Source organism: Dasypus novemcinctus, chromosome 18, assembly GCF_030445035.2.
Source record: "Dasypus novemcinctus isolate mDasNov1 chromosome 18, mDasNov1.1.hap2, whole genome shotgun sequence".
Taxonomy (NCBI): Eukaryota; Metazoa; Chordata; class Mammalia; order Cingulata; family Dasypodidae; genus Dasypus; species Dasypus novemcinctus.
The window spans coordinates 37,300,425-37,318,665 of NC_080690.1; the positions used below are offsets into that span (position 1 = coordinate 37,300,425).

Below are 18,241 nucleotides of genomic sequence, written 5' to 3' on the forward strand. Positions count from 1 at the left end.
GTATGTTCTGTGACTGTTTCTATCCTTATCAGCAGCACTGGGAATCTGTTTCTTTTTGTTGCGTCATCTTGTTGTGTCAGCTCTCCATGTGTGCAGCACCATTCTTGGGCAGGCTGCACTTTCTTTGGTGCTGGGCGGCTCTCCTTACGGGGCTCACTCCTTGTGCGTGGGGCTCCCCTATGTGGGGGACACTCCTTGTGCACATCAGCACTTGCACATGAGCCAGCTCCACATGGGTCAAGGAGGCCCCGGGGTTTGAACCGCGGACCTGCCATGTGGTAGATGGAAGTCCTAACCACTGGGTCAAGTCCACTTCCCTCTGTTGTTTTTACTTTCATTTCATTTTGTTTGGCCTTTTTTTTTAATTCTTTTTTTTTTATTTTTCTCTTTTCCTCTCTTATCATTCATTCCAACTTTTTGATTCATTGTATTTATTTTCTCTATTTTGTTTCTTGTTTCATTTTTTCCACCTTTTTTATTCTTATTCCTCTGTACTTTTTTGGAATTTTACTCTTACTACTTATTTACTTTCCTAGCTCTTGTATGGTTCCTCTTCTACCTTTTTTATTTGATTATTATTATTATTACTTTTATTCTTTTTCTCTTCTTATCTTTTCCTTACCTCTGGTTCTAATTTTTTTCTAGGGAATACAGACAACTGCAAGGATACAGAATAAGAAGACCAAGTATCAAAAACAAACCTTACCAAACACACACACACAGAACAACAAAATGAAACCCAATAGTACAAAGACAAGCTAACCAAACAAATAAAGTACATCAAGATAAACAGATGCCTAGACACCAACAAAAAATTACAAGCTATACTAAGAAACAGAAAGACATGGCCCAACCTAATGAACAAACTAAAAAACAGGAGGAGATGCAGAATGTGCAATAACTAATCAGGATGTCCAAACAAATAATAACATCATGAATCAATGAAGTGAAGGAAGGGATAAAGAATACTAAAAAGACACTGGGGAAACACATGAAAAAATTTTAAACATACATAAAAAAATAATGGATATGATGGTGATGAATGGCACAATGCAAGAAATTGAAAATACACAAGAAGCATATAACAGCAGATTTGAACACGCAGAGGAAAGAATTAGTGATGTAGAACACAGCACATCTGAAATCAAACAGAAAGTACAACAGATAGATAAAAAGATAGAAAAAATCCAATAGTGACTTAGGATTTTAACAGTAACACGAAACACAAAAAATACATGCATTATAGGCATCCCAGAGGGAGAAGAGAAGGGAAAGGAGGCAGAAGTGTTCGAGGAAATAGGCTGAAAATTTCTCAACTCTTTTGAGGGACATATCCAGGAAACATAGAGCACCCCCAACAGTATAAATCCTAAGAGATCTACTGCAAGAAACATACTTGTCAAATTATCTAATGTTCAAGACAAAGAGAGAATATTGAAAGCAGTAAGAGAAAAAGAGATTCATGACATACAAGGAAAGCTCAGTAAGATAAAAAACTGCTTTCTCCTCTGAAACCATAGAGGCAAGAAGGCAGTGGTATGATATAGTTAAGGTGCTAAAAGAAAAAAAACTTCTGGCCAAGAATTCCTTATCCAGCAAAGCTGGCATTCAAAAATGAGGGAAAGGTCAAAATATTCACAGATAAACAGAAATTAAGAGAGTTTGTCAATAAGAAATCTGCCCTTCAAGAAATACTAAAGGGAGTTCTGCAGATTGAAAGGAAAAGCAGGAGAGGGTTGGAGGAGAGTGTAGGAAAGAGGATTAATGGTAAGAATAGCTAAATGATAAAAAGAGAAAAACAACATATGTCATACATAATCCTAAAGAAAATATGACTATGGGGGGGGAGTGGGTGTATGGGAAACTCTAATATTTTTTAATGTAACATTCTGTGTGATTTATGTATCTTTAAAAAAAAAGATAGTAAAAAAAAGTAAAAAAAAAGTAAAAAAAAAAAAAAAAGAAAATATGGCTAATAACATTGAATGTTAATGGATTAAACTCTCCAATCAAGAGATACAGATTGGCAGAATGGATAAGGAAACATGACCTATCTATATGGTGTCTACAAGTAACTCACCTAAGACCCAGGGACATAAGGAAGTTGAAAATGAATGGTTCGAAAACGGTTTTACATGCAAACAATAGCCAAAAAAGGGCAAGAGTAGCTACATTAATACCAGACAAAATAGACTTTAAGTGCAAAACTATTGTTAAGAGACAAAGAAGGACAATATATATTAATCTATCAAGAAGAAAGAAAAATCAGAAACATTTATGCACCTAACCAGGGTGCCTCAAAATACATGAGGCAAACACTGGAAAAACTAAGTGGAGAAATAGATACCTCTTCGATTACACTGGGGGACTTTAATACAACATTATCGCCATTAGACAGAACATCTCAACAGAGGATCAATAAAGAAACAGAGACTTTGAATAATATATTAGTGGATCTAGACCTAATAGACATATAAAGAATATTACCCCCAATTACAGCAGGATATACATTCTTCTCAAGCACACATAGATCATTCTCCAGGACAGACCACATGCTAGGTCACAGAATAACTCTTAGCGAATTCAGAAAAGAAGAAATTATACAAAGTAATTTCTCTGACCACAATGGAATGAAGCTGGAAATCAGTAAGCAGCAGAGAGCCAGAGAAGGCACAAAGATATGGAAATTAAACAACATACTCTTAGACAATCAATAGGTTAAGGAGAAAATCGCAAAAGAAATCAATAACTACCTTGAAATGAATAAAAACAACAACACAGCATATCAAAACCTATGGGATACAGCAAAAGCAGTGCTGAGAGGGAAATTTATAGCCATAAATGCCTATATTTAAAAATAAGAAAAAGCTAAACTCAAAGGCCTAACTGCACATGTGGAGGAATTGGAAGAACAACAAACAAATCCCAAAGCAAGTAGAAAGAAGGAAATAACAAAGATTAGAGCAGAGCTAAATGAAATTGAACATAAGAAAGGACCAGAAAAAAATTAACAAAACCAAAAGCTGATTCTTTGAGAAGATTAATAAAATTGACAAACTTTTAGCAAGACTAACAAAAAAAGAAAGAAGATACAATGACATAAAATAAGAAATGAGGAAAGGATATCACCACTGACCCCACAGGAAAAAAAGAGTACCATTAAGATGATACTGTAAAAAATTGTATGCCAACAAGATGGATAACTAAGCTAAGCTAGATAAATTCCTGGAAACACACAAGTAGCCTACACTGACAAAAGAAGAAACTGATGAACTCAATGGACCAATCACAAGGAATGACACTGAATTAGTCACAAAACCCTTCCAACTAAGAAGAGCCCAGGACCAGATGGCTTCAGGGGTGAATTCTACCAAACATTCTGAGAACTAACATCAATCCTGCTTAAACTCTTCCAAAAAACAGAAGTGGAAATAACACTGTCTAACTCATTCCATGATGCCAACATCACCCTAACATCAAAGCCAAACAAAGACACCACAAGAAGGGAAAATTACAGACCCATTTCTCTAATGAACCTAGATGCTAAAAGCTTCAACAAAATACTTGCTAATCATATTTAACAATACATCAAAAGAATTACACACCATGACGAAGTGGCTTTTATCCCTGTTATGCAAAGATAGTTCAACATAAGAAAATCAATCAGTGTAATATACCACATTAAAAGATCAAAAGAAAACAAATCACATTATCATCTCTATTGATGCAGAAAAAACATTCAACAAAATACAGCACCCTTTCCTGATAAAAACAGTTCAAAAGATAGGAAAAAAAAGAAACTTCCTCAATATAATAAAGGGTATTATGAAAAACCCAACACCACATTCAATGGTGAAATGCTAAAAGCTTTCCCTATGATAAGGTAGACGGGTGTAGTTGTGCAGTGATGCTACTGGGTTTGGTGCCACTAGTTTGTGAGGGGGATAAGGTGGGGGGGTTGGGTTGGACTATCCATGGAACTGGGGGGAAGGTTGGGGGAAGGAGCAGGTAAACTCTGGGGATTTGCAGGCTTGTGGTTACAACTACAAAGTTGGGAATGTTCTTTTGGCAAATACAGCAGGGGAGGATTACTGGTGTAGTGTTGGATTTGGGATGTGAGGGGGTAGGGTGCATAAAGGACAGGGTGCACCTGGAGCAGGCTTCGATGGAATACGTAAGTGTTCACCTTGTCATAGTGTTATATCAGTGGGTGGAGACATATACAATAAACAACAACAACAAAAAATTAAACTCCCATCCTGGGGAGTCATGCTATGTTCTCAAATAGAAGGGTAAGAGTCTCTTGAGAACATAGGCAGTGCCTAATAAAAGAAAACAGACCAATATGTCAAGCTTCAGTATTCTGCAAATAAGTATGAATCTTATTCTTCAAAAAGTGAAACTTAGTGGTTATCATACGTCCTAAGGGGACGGGGAGGGAAGAACAGAACAGATAGAAGACAGGGCATTTTTAGGGCATTAGAATTGTTCTGCAAGATCTCCCAATAATGAATACAGGTTATTTTAAATTTTACAGTCCAAAATGTAAATCATAATGTAAACCAATGACCATGGTTAGTAGCAATGCTTCAATAATTGTACATCATTTATAACAAATGTACCATCCACATGTAAAATGTTATTAATAGGGGAGAGGGGAAAGGAGAGAGAGTATTGAGTATATGGGAATCCCCTATATTCTCTACATGGGTTTTCTATACTAAAAAGCTTCTTTGAAGATAAATGAAAATAGTATAAGACACTAGGGGAATATAGGGAAGAAAATGTTATTGTACATGTAAGACAACAGGTCTTACAGTGATAAAAGACATAATCCCTTAAAAAGTTTTTTTTATTGTTTAAAAATTTTAGGGAAACAGACTTTGGCCCAGTGGTTAGGGCGTCCGTCTACCACATGGGAGGTCCGCGGTTCAAGCCCCGGGCCTCCTTGACCCGTGTGGAGCTGGCCCAAGCGCAGTGCTGATGCGTGCAAGGAGTGCCGTGCCACACAGGGGTATCCCCCGCGTAGGGGAGCCCCACGCGCAAGGAGTGCACTCGTAAGGAGAGCCGCCCAGCGCGAAGGAGGGAGCAGCCTGCCCAGGAATGGCGCCGTCCACACTTCCTGTGCCGCTGACGACAACAGAAGCGGACAAAGAAACAAGACGCAGCAAAAAGACACAGAAAACAGACAACCGGAGGAGGGGAGGGGAGGGGAGGGGAATTAAATAAATAAAAATAAATCTTTAATAAAAAAAAAAAATTTTAGAAAAACTTTTTTTTGTATTTTATATGTTATTTTTTAAAATTCCAGTATTATTTCATTTTCTTATTTTTATTTGGTTATTTTCTTGGCTTTATCTTTGGAGAGGTTTTTGATCACAAAATGGCCACAATTGTGACAGGGGAGGAATTGGTGCAGTGTGTCGGTGATAGGGGGTTGTATAGGAGGGGGTTCACCTGGGGTATGCCTCTCAGGCATATGAATGTGTTCAAATGTTCATGGGGTCTTGTCACAGTGGGTGGAGATCCACACAATAACAAAATATCGAATTCCCATCCTGGGGAGTTCTGCTACATTCTCTAATGTGACTGCAAGAATCCCCCAAGTACAGGGGCGGTGCCTAGTGGAAGAGGACAGATCACTGTGCCAGGCCCTTGATATTGATTATTGTATTTATGAACTTTTCCTTTTGAAATTGAAACTTAGCCTAGTATTATATGTTGCCTAAGAGTTACCTCCTGAGAGCCTCCCTGTTGTTCAAAGATGACTTTTATCTAAGCCAAACTCTGCATATAAACATACTACCTTCCCCTTGGCATGGGACATGACTCCTGGGGATGAGCCTCCCTGGTACTGAATGATTACTACCAAGTGCCAACTAGCAATGCACCTGGAAAAAGACCTTGACCATAATGGGGAAATGGTAAATACAAATGAGTTCTTATGGCTAAGAGATTTCAAAGTGAATCAGGAGATCATTCCAGGGGTTACAATTATGTATGTCTCAGCAGGATCATTAACTGCCACAGTAAATACTGCCTCAAATGGTGGGGCTATTGAGGGCTTTAGAGAAATCCAGACACTATAGGAAGGGCAGAGAGCTCAGGAGTTTGGTGCCCTGCCAGTGGCCTTTACCTTGGAATTTATGCTCCCCAGTGTGACAGAGTTGGACTCATTTGTGATTTCCCTACACATGGCTCTTCTGCCCCTTCTATCTGAACCTATAGTTAGTACTATACTTGACAGATATATGTCCAAGAAACTTAAATCTTTGGTTCATCCTTGTGCCATTTGAGCCCTAAATCTAAGGAGAGTTGCAGCATCTACTCTCTAGTTTATTGGATTCACCTAGGACAACTAACAAGGTGATGATGATGGACAACACCCATCCCAAGGAACAGAGAGAGTATGCAACTGCATGCAAAAGAATTCCATCCGGCGGGGGACTTGGCCCAATGATTAGGGCATCCGTCTACCACATGGGAGGTCCAAGGTTCAAACCCCGGGCGTTTGGAGCTGGCCCATGTGCAGTGCTGATGCGCGCAAGGAGTGCCCTGCCACGCAGGGGTGTCCCCGCATAGGGGAGCCCCACGTGCAAGGAGTGCGCCCCGTAAGGAGAGCCGCCCAGCACCAAAGAAAGTGCAGCCTGCCCATGAATGGTGCCGCACACACGGAGAGCTGACACAAGATGATGCAACAAAAAGAAACACAGATTCCCGTGCTGCTGACAACAACAGAAGCAGACAAAGACAACGCAGCAAATAGACACAGAGAACAGACAACCGGGGTGGGGGAGGAAGGGGAGAGAAATAAGTAAAAAAATAAACCTTAAAAAAAAAGAGAATTCTATCCATCTGCCCCATGGGATCTAAGCCTCCTCTCAATGAGAGACGGAGTGAGCATCACCATCTCCAAATCCTCAAGATTGGGGAGTGAACAATGGACTAAAGTAAACTTAATATTATTGCAGTACTGACTTATTGTTATTCCAGCAATGGAAGAACTTTTATCACTGATGTGGAGGCAGTGGCCAAGGGAGTTTCTGAGAGGAGGGAGAGGGAAAAATAGATGTAATATGGGGGCATTTTTGGGACATTGGAATTGTCCTGCAGACATTGCAGTGATGGATACAGGCTATTACATATTTTGCCATAACTTACAAAATTGCGTGGGACAGAGTGTAAACTATAATCCACAGTTAAAGGCAGTGCTTCAATACGTGTTCATCAATTGTAATGAATGCACCACACTAATGAAGGATGTTGTTAGTATGGGAAAGTTTGGGTGGGGGAGGGAGTGGGCATATGTGAATACCCTAAATTTTTTTTAAATTTTTATATAACATTTATGTACTCTAAAGTTTTTTTTAAAATAAATAAATAATAAAATATAAAATAAAATAAAATGACACTAATTTTTAAAAAAAGTTTCCCTGGAAACCAGTACAATTCCCATTGAGAACTCCTGGGGAAAAATTTGAATAAAGGGGTAGAAACCATTAATCATATTCTATTCCCCACCAAACCAAACCATTAATCATATTCATATCCCTACCAAACAAAGTTTATTTCATTGATTTTATTAGAAAGGCAACAAATGTTCAACACAGAAGCATTTATCAAATTATCATCATGTGGGCTTTTGCAATAACTGTTTTCTCCTTTACTATAAATATACATATTCATTGCAAAAATGTAGCAAATTTAGAAAATTATAAAGAAAATAAAATTTGGTTATAATCCTCCTAGAGATTACTATTGAATATCATATGTAAAAAGTCTTTTATTTATGAATACAACATACATGTACCTTTTTACAAGATGAGGATCCTTTGGTTTTACCTAGTACCTATTGGCAATTTTTAACCACACTAATGGTACTTAAGATTAAAGAAGCTGCCACGTCTGATTTAGAGATTATAAAGATATCTGGAATATAGAGGAATTAAGACAATATATTTATAAGATGCTTCTGAATTCAAGGTAGAACAAGAGCCACCTGAAATACAATGACTTAGGAAGAGACATAGCTTGTTGAGTGTTAATGACAAGCAAATAAAGTTAGACTTCAGGAAAATCTAAAGAAAAATTAGTTAACCTCAGCATGAAAAAAGCCAAGCTATAAGTGGAAACTTACTAAGATATTCATGGCCCTCTTGACATTGTACCAACAGAAATAAAATGTGATTTAAGTCATCAATTCATAAATTTATAGGACTATGATGGGCCTTGCAGGTTAGTTTTTTAAATCAACTTGCCAAAGGTTAGACAGAAGGTACTAACAGTCTATTGTGCTTTAACAAAATAAATACATAAATATTTCAAATTCAAAAAAATAAAGTAACAGAAAAAGGCAGTTCAACAAATTATAGAAGCATTACTAAAAAGTTCTGTCCAGGCACTTTTAGCTCATCTAATTCCAACTACTAACTCAATTGCTCCTCTAGTGTTCAGGAAGATGCACAGATGAACAGATTAAATTAGTTAAATGACATAAAGGTCGTCTCTTTATTAATGAAAAAAATGAAGAAGAAAAAAGTGCTTAATCATACTGATATTTCACAAAACCAAATCCCATATATATATAATTTTGGGGGGGGGGGGGGGCAGGGTTGCTTTTCACTAATGCTCATTGACATCCCTATCAGACCAAAGGCAGACCAAAGGAATTAAAAGCAGTTAACTTCCTTTTCAGGTTCAGTGTGGTTTACAGTGCAAAAAAGTTACATGTGGGACTCCCACTCCATCTTTCTAAATCCCACACACCCCCTTCAGTACTTTGTTCTGTTTCAATCTTCTTCACAGTCTTCTGATAACACTCATCTTCACTGATCCTCCCTCGCCCTCCCCCGCCCAAATCTTGAGATAGAACATAGTGGTAATATACAGTTTGGTGCTTAATTCTATAGGTCTACTATAGTTAATTGTTGTTTCCTGTACTATATTAAAGAAACCTGAGGAGAGATTATCTTCTATTTATGTACTTTATATTGCTATGTTCTCTACATACTAAAACAGCATGCAGTTGATATAAAAGTATTATTAAGATAACGCTTAAGAATTAAAGTAATGATAGTAAAAAATTAAAACAGGAAATTGGAAAATGGTCAACAACCAAATCTTGGAGGGCAAACAGGACTCAAACAAACCTTAGAATCTGTTCCAATTTCTCACTTGGTGCATTTCTGAGACCTGTTAGCATGGTGTGAAGACGACTCAAGCTATGGGTAGCTGTGGAAACTGGGGTTACACAAGGACTGTTCTCCTTAATGTACCTTACCCCAGTAAGTGGTGTGGAGATTCTAAGTGCTTTAGACTAGAAAAGAAAAATTAAGTGGGGGGAAAAAAGAACATTATTTTAGATAGAAAGACTTTCAATTACCTCAAAATGTGAGCTTAAGCCAATCAGACTTGACCTTTACAATGTAAATAAATTTTAGTGATTCAAATACCATCATTCTTAGAATTTAAGCAAAACACTACTAAAAGCCACCACCATCCATATGAAGATGTGTACAAGGACAATTTTTTATTTTCAGATAACTAAAAGGTAAATGTTTGACATAAGATGTATCACTTCATTATGCCTTCCCCCACACCAAAAACCCCAAGGCAAGACAAAACTAATTTTCAAAAGTTAAGAACATCATTCTCATCTCTGAAAAAGAGAATTTCACAGTTCCCATCTACCTTTATTTTTGCTAATAACCAAAGATTTACAAAGGACCGCTGTGAATGAAATCTGGCCAAATAAAATCCATGATTTAGCAAAAGCCCATCTAAATCATCAAATTTGCTTCAGAGAGAAAATAAAGCATATACATGCCTACAAAAGGTAACGATGCAGAGTAGCCTTCATTAGTCTCTTTGGTGCTTCTCTACCTTTAGCTACTAAAATCTATCTTTTCCCCTCTCAAACAGAGAGATCAGGGAAATAAAGTCAACATTCTTGAATGTAAACATGAAAAAAATATGACTTGGTTCAGAGAATTTACACATGAGTACATATGCTAATAAAACATCTGTGCCAATTTTTCCAAACAAACTCTGAAAGGTTAAGAGAGCTTAATAGAGTCTTTTAATTTTTAAGATAAACCACATTCCCTGTATTAAACATACTTATTCTAGAGACAGTTTTAATAACACCTAGAAAAATATTCACCTGGCAACAGAACAAACTATTCAAGTTTCATCAGATACAGAGAAGCACATGTAAGTCTCTATGCTTTTCTCTGTAACTTAAGCCAGAATGGGGCCAAGCCCTCCATTCTGTTTCAAAGAAATTCATGCCCTTTCTCTCTCTCCCTTTCTCTCTCTCTCTCTCTCTCTCTCTCTCTCTCTCTCTCTCTATTTTTTTAAGTCAACAGGTGATCTGGGTAGGGTAACTGCATTCGGAAGGTTGTTTCCTGCCCAGAGCTCTCTTCTTACAGACAACTTCTTCCCTGGGTAGGAACTGGAGGCTATGTTGAAAAGGAAAAACACCTTATACAGGGCGGCAGACTTGGCCCAGTGGTTAGGGCGACCATCTACAACATGGGAGGTCCGCGGTTCAAACCCCGGGCCTCCCTGCCCCATGTGGAGCTGACCCATGCACAGTGCTTATGTACGCAAGGAGTGCCCTGCCATGCAGAGGTGTCCCCGCGTAGGGGAGCCCCACTTGCAAGGCGTGCGCCCCATAAGGAGTGCAGCCTGTCCAGGAACGGTGCCACACACACAGAGAGCTGACACAACAAGATGACGCAACAAAAAGAAACACAGATTCCCATGCCACTGACAACAAAAGAAGTGAACAAAGAAGACGCAGCAAATAGACACAGAAAACAGACAACCAGGGTGGGGGGGGAGGGGAGAGAAATAAATAAATAAATAAATCTTTAAAAACAAAACAAAACACCTTGTACATTTCCTGGAGACACAATGTTAGTCAGCCACAAATAACCACATTACCCACAGGTAGCAGTGATTTCACAGATAAAATTAGATGTAGCTAGCACAAAAAAGCTGGCTGCCCAGAATTCTTAGCATGGAGCTTCTGGGTACCACTACTTAATTTATTAGCTTAACGCTTCCTGTGTATTCTGGTCAAAAGGAACTTTTCTTTAACTCAGGCATAAAAATTAAGCTGATATTTTTTAAATATTAGGGGAAAAAAGTAGGATGTTCCTTCTGCAATGAAAACATCTAAAATTTAGAATGCCTCAGAGCTCTGTACTTGTACCTCCTTTCTTCTCTATCAATTCATACCCCCAGGTAATCTCTCTTCATTCCATGGCTTTAAAACTCATCCAAATCCTGAATGACTCTCAAACATATATACCCAGTTCTAACCTCTGCTATGAACTCCAGTCTTGTATATCTAAGCTGCCTACTCAACTTCTCTCCTTGGATACCTAAAAGACATCATCAAACCAAACTTGCTCAGAATCCTAAAACCATAACTCTTAATTTTCTCCCCCTACTTGCTCTTTCCTGGGTTGCTGCTCTCAATAAATGGTAAGAGCAAAAATTTATGGAATACCTACTATGTGCCAAACACTGGAAACAACGCTAGTCACAGAATCATAAAACTTATATTCTAATGCAGGGAGACAGACAGTAAACAACTCTCTCTCTCTACCTACCTACCTACCCTACCTACCTACTACTGGCAGACAATGATAAATACTAAGAGGAACTAAACATGGAGTCAGAGAGGAGGGGGAAAGGGTTGGGAGAATATTGGTGGTTATTATTTTATATAGTAGTCAGGTTACAAGACACATGACTGAAGTCAGAAAGTAAGGCATATGAATATCTTAAAGAAACATTTTAGGCAGAAGAAACAAGTGCAAAGGTTCTGAGCTGGGGGAAATGCCTGGCATATTTGAAAACCAAAAAAGATTAGTGTGGCATGAGTGGAACAGGTGCATAGGAAAATGACAGGAGATGAACTAAAAGAGGTAAAAAGGGCCAGACTACTTAGGACCTTAAAGGCATTTGTAAGGTCTTTAGCTTTATACCATCAAAACAACTGAACATGTTGCTTTCTCTTTCTCTTATATCCTAAATTCAAACCTTCGTAAATCTTGTGGGCACTTATTTCCATTCTCTGATCAAATATAACCATCTCCCCAGTCAAAGCCACCAATAACTAACACCAGAATCTCTGCAATACCCTCTTGACTCCCTGCTTCCACCCTTGCCTCCAGCCTGACAAGACCTTTAAAAATATAAGTTAGATCCAGTCAGTCAGTCACTCTTCTCAATAACATCCTCTGCATGGTTTTCCATTTCATTCAGAGGAAAAGCAAAAATCCCTACAATGCTTCCCAAACCTCTACATGATCTGCCTGATCCTTTGCACCCTTGCCCTCACTTCCTACCACTCTTCCTCTGTTCATTCTACTCCACCACATTAGCTTTCTCACTGTTTCTCAATTATGCCAATCCTGTTCCTACCTCAAGGGTTTACACTTGCTATGTCTCTTTCAAGAAAGGCCTGGAAGGCATTTCTCCAGATATTCAAATGACTTCCTTTGTCACTTCTTTCAGGTCTCTGCTAATATTACCTCCTCAGACACACCTTTCCCAAACACTCCATATATAACAGCATAAGACCTCACTCCTTTTCTCCTCCCCCATTACTTTCTATTACTACTCTATTTTAATTTTCTTCATAGCATTTACTGTTATCTGATATACCATATATTTACTTGTTTGGTTATATACTGTCTATCTCCCCAGATTAGAATATATCCCTTTTTAAATAGGATATTTGTTGCTGTTTTGTTCAGTGCTATATCCCCAGTGTCGAGGACACAACCGGGCACATAGAATATATTCAGGATACTTGCTGTCTCAAGTCTGACGCAGCTCACTTACACATAAGTTGCCACCTTGGAATTATCCACACTGCCTCTGTAGGCACTTATCAGAATTTGCATAGTTTCTGTGAACACCACATAACAGGAAGGAAACTATTAGTCTCCATCATTCTAAGTGTCTGCTTGAAATAACACCACACAATTCTGAAATTCAGCTTAACAGAATTTCTTATAGACTGCTGAGTGTCAGTTTCTTAGAAATTCAATCTCTTGGATGAAGGTACCAATTCAGGTCAAACAACATTTTCTAAATGCCTATGCTCATTATGTGTAAAGCTGTATGTTACTGGCCCATCTTTTTTATACCACCATCTACTGACACAATATAGTCATTTAAATTTATATTAAATTTGCTTTTTTTCAGACCTGACTCAAAACCTTGAAAACTGATGTTAACAAGAAGTAAATCAATAAACAAAAAGATAACTTTTTCAATTAAGAGCTGTTTTTTTCATACCGGAAGTAAAAGAAATAAAAGAAAAATTACAAAACTTAAACCAAGTCTCCAGCGCATCTGCTCCTTTATTTCACTCTTCTGGAATGGATCAACTCACCTTGTCAAAGTGCTGCTGCAAGATATTTTTCACCTGTACCCTTTCAGCAGTCTCTGTTCCTGAACCAGTGTTCAGACACCTTGAGAAAGTCCCAATTTCCTCCTCAGCATCCTCTCCAAGAAATATTCGTTCATCTAAATTTCCGACAGATAAAACATATTCCTCATAGGCTTTACTGATAGCTTTGCTGTAGGAAAAAAAATACAGACAAAAAGTGCAATCTCATAGAACTGCCATTTTAATATTTTAGGACATTTAATTATATCATTTTTTATATGCTAAAAGTTCTAGAAAGTTAAATTTTCATGGGATCACTTTTAATTATAATAAGTCAATAGCATAAATATAAAGTACAAGCTTGTTACACTCTGCTTGCCCATCATACAGTAAGTATATTTTGCTGGGACTGTTTCAGGGTGAGTACCCTGAACCAAGCTGCCTAGTAAGTGCAGTTTCTGGTAAGAAGATTAACTATCTTCCCTAGCTGCTCTAGGCACATTTGAAAACCGCAATACTGCTACTCCATCATTTTTCATCTGTAAAGTTCCAAAATAATTTATTAAAAAAATATAACTGAGAAAAGCTTAACTAATAAATCTTTAAAGAACAGTAATATGATTTTCAATAAATTAAAAGAAATGAGATTTAATTTTATGAGATATGAATATGGATCTTGCATTTTTATTTCTTCATTTTCTTCATTTACAAGGAGACCTTAGTCATGTCATTTAGCTGATATGTGCTCATTTATTTATACTTATGAGCACTGGAGAAACAAATAGTTTATTTTCAGGATTAAATAAGATAAGTGTGCATGGACAGAATTTTTTAAAGGTACTGCTTCCATAATCTGCTTTTGTGTATTATTTTTTGAACTTGAAATAAAGTTTACTTATAGAAAGAAAAACAGCATGTGGTTGTAGTAGTAGTAGATAGAATTTTTACTGCTTCCCTATACTCTCCCACAAAACATTATCCTAAATTCCCAGGGAACAAATAAAACACTTAAAATTCTGGGATTTCTTAAGTACACAATTCAAAATATTAAAACAGTTTTATAACAGAAGTACTCACAAGCTCTCTCCAAAGTTCCCAGGTTCTAGAAACCCAGTAAGATTTTCTTCTTTTCCCTTTAGGAGCTATGATGAAAGAAAAGATCTTTAAGACATCATATCAAAACAAGTTTTTCCCTAGAAAACATTTTCACATTACTTCTTTGCTGCTTACAAACCTTTTTTTCATAAAGTTTCCTAATATAGGGCTTCCAGAAATGTTCCTTTATTCCCTTTGCTTCCAAAACTAGGCCATCATGTAAAGAACAGAGTTTCTCAATGACACACGGTGGCTCTGAAGAAGGTTTAGATTCCTTACCATGTAAATCTTCTGATAGACCTATACGTATAGAATCACAAAGTACAGTTAGAATTCATTAAACCAAATTACCAATAAACCAAAACATAAATAATAGAGTTCAATCAGCACTTAGCTTATGAGTATTTTAGGAAATAGTATATATGGGCCTAATTTATTGACTCTATTTAAATTTACCTCAAAAAATAGGAGACATGGGTAAAGTATATCACTACTTGAAGGATTTCAGCTATTCAATTATCTATCTGGAGACGGTTAAAAGAGAAAGACCAAAATATAACTTAGTATATTGTTGTAAGACCTGAGAAACACAGAAATAAAGTATAACTTTGCAAAAAGTCTTACAAAGAAAAAAGCACGACTTTGAAAAAGAGGGGCAGTGTGAAGAAAAAGAGGTGAGAACAACCTCCAGACTGACCAAAGCCCCTACAGCACTACATCACTGCATCCAGCGCCCAAGTCCAGTCGCCACCACCATGCCCAAGAGAAAAGCTGACAGGGATGTTAAAGGAGATAAAGCCAAGGAAAAGGACAAGCCACAGAGAAGATCTACAAGGTTACCTGCTCAACTTGCTCCTCCAAAGCCAGAACCCAAGCCTAAGAAGGTCCCTGCAAAGAAGAGTGAGAAAGTACCCAAAGGGAAAAAGGAAAAGCTGATGCTGTCAAGGATGGAATAACCCTGCAGAAAATGGAGACCAGACACAAAAAGCTGAAGGTGCTAGAGATGCCAAGTGAAGTGTGTGCATTTTTGATAACTGGGTACTTCAGGTGACTGTACAGTTTTAAGTACTATTTTTTATCAAGTTTTACAAAAACGCAGAATTTTGTTTTACCTTTTTTTTTTAAAGATATGTTGTTAGCACACAAAACATTTCATGGTTGTTTTTGGGGAGGGGGCAAATGTCACTAACAGAATGTCTCTGGCTCTCTCTGCCTAGAGGAGCCCACACCAAATCTGGTGTGTATTTCTGTCTTTCTTTCCCATTTCTCAACAAGCTCTGTTCTTTTCCCCATTTCCCAAATAAATTCTTTTTATTAGCCCAGCTATTAAAAAAAAGAAAAAAAAAAAAAGAATGTCTCCAAAGCTGGGTTGATATGGGAGAAAATACCTTTTCCCCTCTAGTTTTTGAGACTTCCTCTTTACTCCCAAGAGAAGGGATTCCCTAATGTTCATACACACTATTCTCCTTGGCAAAGATGCCTTGTGGTGTGGGAAAACTAAAATTTGTTTTTATGTCCTCATGTCCTCTTTTCCCTCTCTGCCTTCAACATATACTTGACTCCCTTAAACCCAGAGACCTGTTGGGGCCCGACCCCAAAAAAATTGGTTACCAGAATGTCAGGCAAACTGTACTTTCCAGTGATGCCATGGAAATGGCATCCCTCAAAGGAGTGAAACTTTTTTTTAGATTGTGGATAATTCTGCCATTTTCATTTCATTTCCTGAAAGTCAGGGTCAGCTCATGAAAAGGTATTAAACAACATGCTAAATGTGAAATGTCAGCCCTCATTCTAAACTTCCCTTGCTCAGAGCATCAAATGAAGACTTCATTGGATTTTATAGTGGCTTTCTGATTTTGGTAGTCCATTGAAGAAGGGAGTTTGAAAGTTGTTGTATATTGTTAATAATTGTCTGCCCATGTCCTGCCTGAAATACTATGATAGTTATGGAAAGTCTCTTTAATAAAGCTGGACACCATTTGGCTTGGGGAAAAAAAAGAATTACGCTATTCAATGAAAAATTATATACGTTAAATACATCTTATTAGACGTATTTATCATATTAATTTACAATTCCTTCTTACCCCAGACTCTGAGAAAAGAGGGGAAAAAATCAAAGAAAAATCAAAGAAGAGAAAAGAGAGGGAAAGCAGCTATACAGAAATATAAAAGGGAATTAGGAAGGAAATGAATGGACAGAAAATAATAGAAACCTACAGAATTAAGTGGAAGAGAGTGTAAACCACAATGTAAACTATAATCCATGCTTAGTGGTACTGTTCCAAAATGTGTTTATCAATTGCAATGAATGTACCACACTAATGAAAGATGTTGTTAATGTGGGGAAGGGTGGGAGGTGTGGCAGTGGGGCATATGGGAATCACTTATTTTTTTTTTTTATGTAACATTTTATGTAATCTAAGTATCTTTTAAAAAATAAAAAAATATATATATTAAAAAAAAAAAAGAATACAAGGAACATTCAATTTACCAAACAAGGGCAACTGAAGTAATAATAACTCTACTAACTTTAAAAATCTACTTGGACAGTTAGATAAGCTGAAATTCTAAACACTTGGAATCCTACCATGGTATTAATCAAATAGCAGCATTAAATACTAGCTCTATAAATATTTTTAGTATTTGCTTTGTAAATCATACTCGGGATCTCAATATATATCATTCATAAAAATTACATACTTTTAAAAAAAAATTTCTCTCCCCACCCTCCCCCCCAGTTGTCTGCTCTCTGTGTCCATTCGCTATGTGTTCCTCTGTGTCTGCTTGCATTCTTGTCAGTGGCACTGGGAATTCATGTCTCTTTTTGTTGCATCATCTTGCCACGTCAGCTGTGTGTGTGGCGACACTCCTGGGCAGGTTGCACTTTTTTCACACAGGGTGGCTCTCCTTGAGGGGCGCACTCCTTGCACTTGGGGCTCCCCTACATGAGGGACACCCCTGCGTGGCATGGCACTCCTTGTGCGCATCAGCACTGCGCGTGGGCCAGCTCCACATGGGTCAAGGAGGCCCAGGGTTTGAACCGTGGAACTCCCATATGGTAGGCGGATGCCCTATCCATTGGGCCAAGTCCACTTCCCCTGACTACTATTATAAGTACTCATGATGACGGAAGCTTTTCAAAACACTTAAGTTCTCTTATGCCAGGAAACTTGTGCTATGCATACAACTCGCAAGAGGAAATGAGTTGTCCAGTGATCTTTGACTTACAAACTTACCTTTAAAATTAGGGTTCACAAGTTCTTTTCTATTGGAACACTGAAGGGCATTTCCATAAACTAAGTCCAAAGCACATAGCAGAAGATGGTACGAATTGACTAAATCATCACTAATCATGGGGAAATTACCTACAGGATTATAAACAGTTATAGGGTTAAATTTACATCAACTTTACAATATTAAAAAAGTAATTATAATGATTATATTGATATAACATTACACATAGTTGACTCAAGAGCTTCAATTAGTGTTTTGGCAAATTAACATTTTGAGATATTACACTAATGGTTTAATAAATTTCTAAGAATTTAATGAAAACTAAAGCTTTACTAAAAATGACATTCATTCATTCACTCAATATTCATTAAATAAAGGTTTATTAAATTCCCAGTAACTAAAAAATTTTTTAAATTAAAAAAAAGAAAAATGCCCAGTAGCTGAGCAAAATTTTATCATCAATCCATTCCATGAAAATTTTGAGAACAATAAACTTCA

General features: G+C 37.3%; 1 protein-coding gene across 10 annotated transcripts in view; it reads right to left on the reverse strand.

Annotated features, from left to right (window-relative positions):
* Positions 1–18,241, reverse strand: part of RBL2 (RB transcriptional corepressor like 2) — a 105,582-nt gene that overhangs the window by 71,031 nt on the left and 16,310 nt on the right. For all 10 annotated transcript variants that reach the window (XR_009181559.2, XR_011646302.1, XR_011646303.1 and 7 more), the window contains 5 exons: positions 17,746–17,874; positions 14,649–14,809; positions 14,492–14,556; positions 13,418–13,604; positions 9,150–9,316 (listed from right to left, as the gene is read on the reverse strand). Coding sequence is in view for 5 of the 10 variants with exons in the window: in XM_058280011.2 (XP_058135994.1) it covers positions 9,150–9,316; positions 13,418–13,604; positions 14,492–14,556; positions 14,649–14,809; positions 17,746–17,874 (709 nt within the window). In the remaining 5 variants the exon portion in view is untranslated. The remainder of the gene's footprint in view (positions 1–9,149; positions 9,317–13,417; positions 13,605–14,491; positions 14,557–14,648; positions 14,810–17,745; positions 17,875–18,241) is intronic.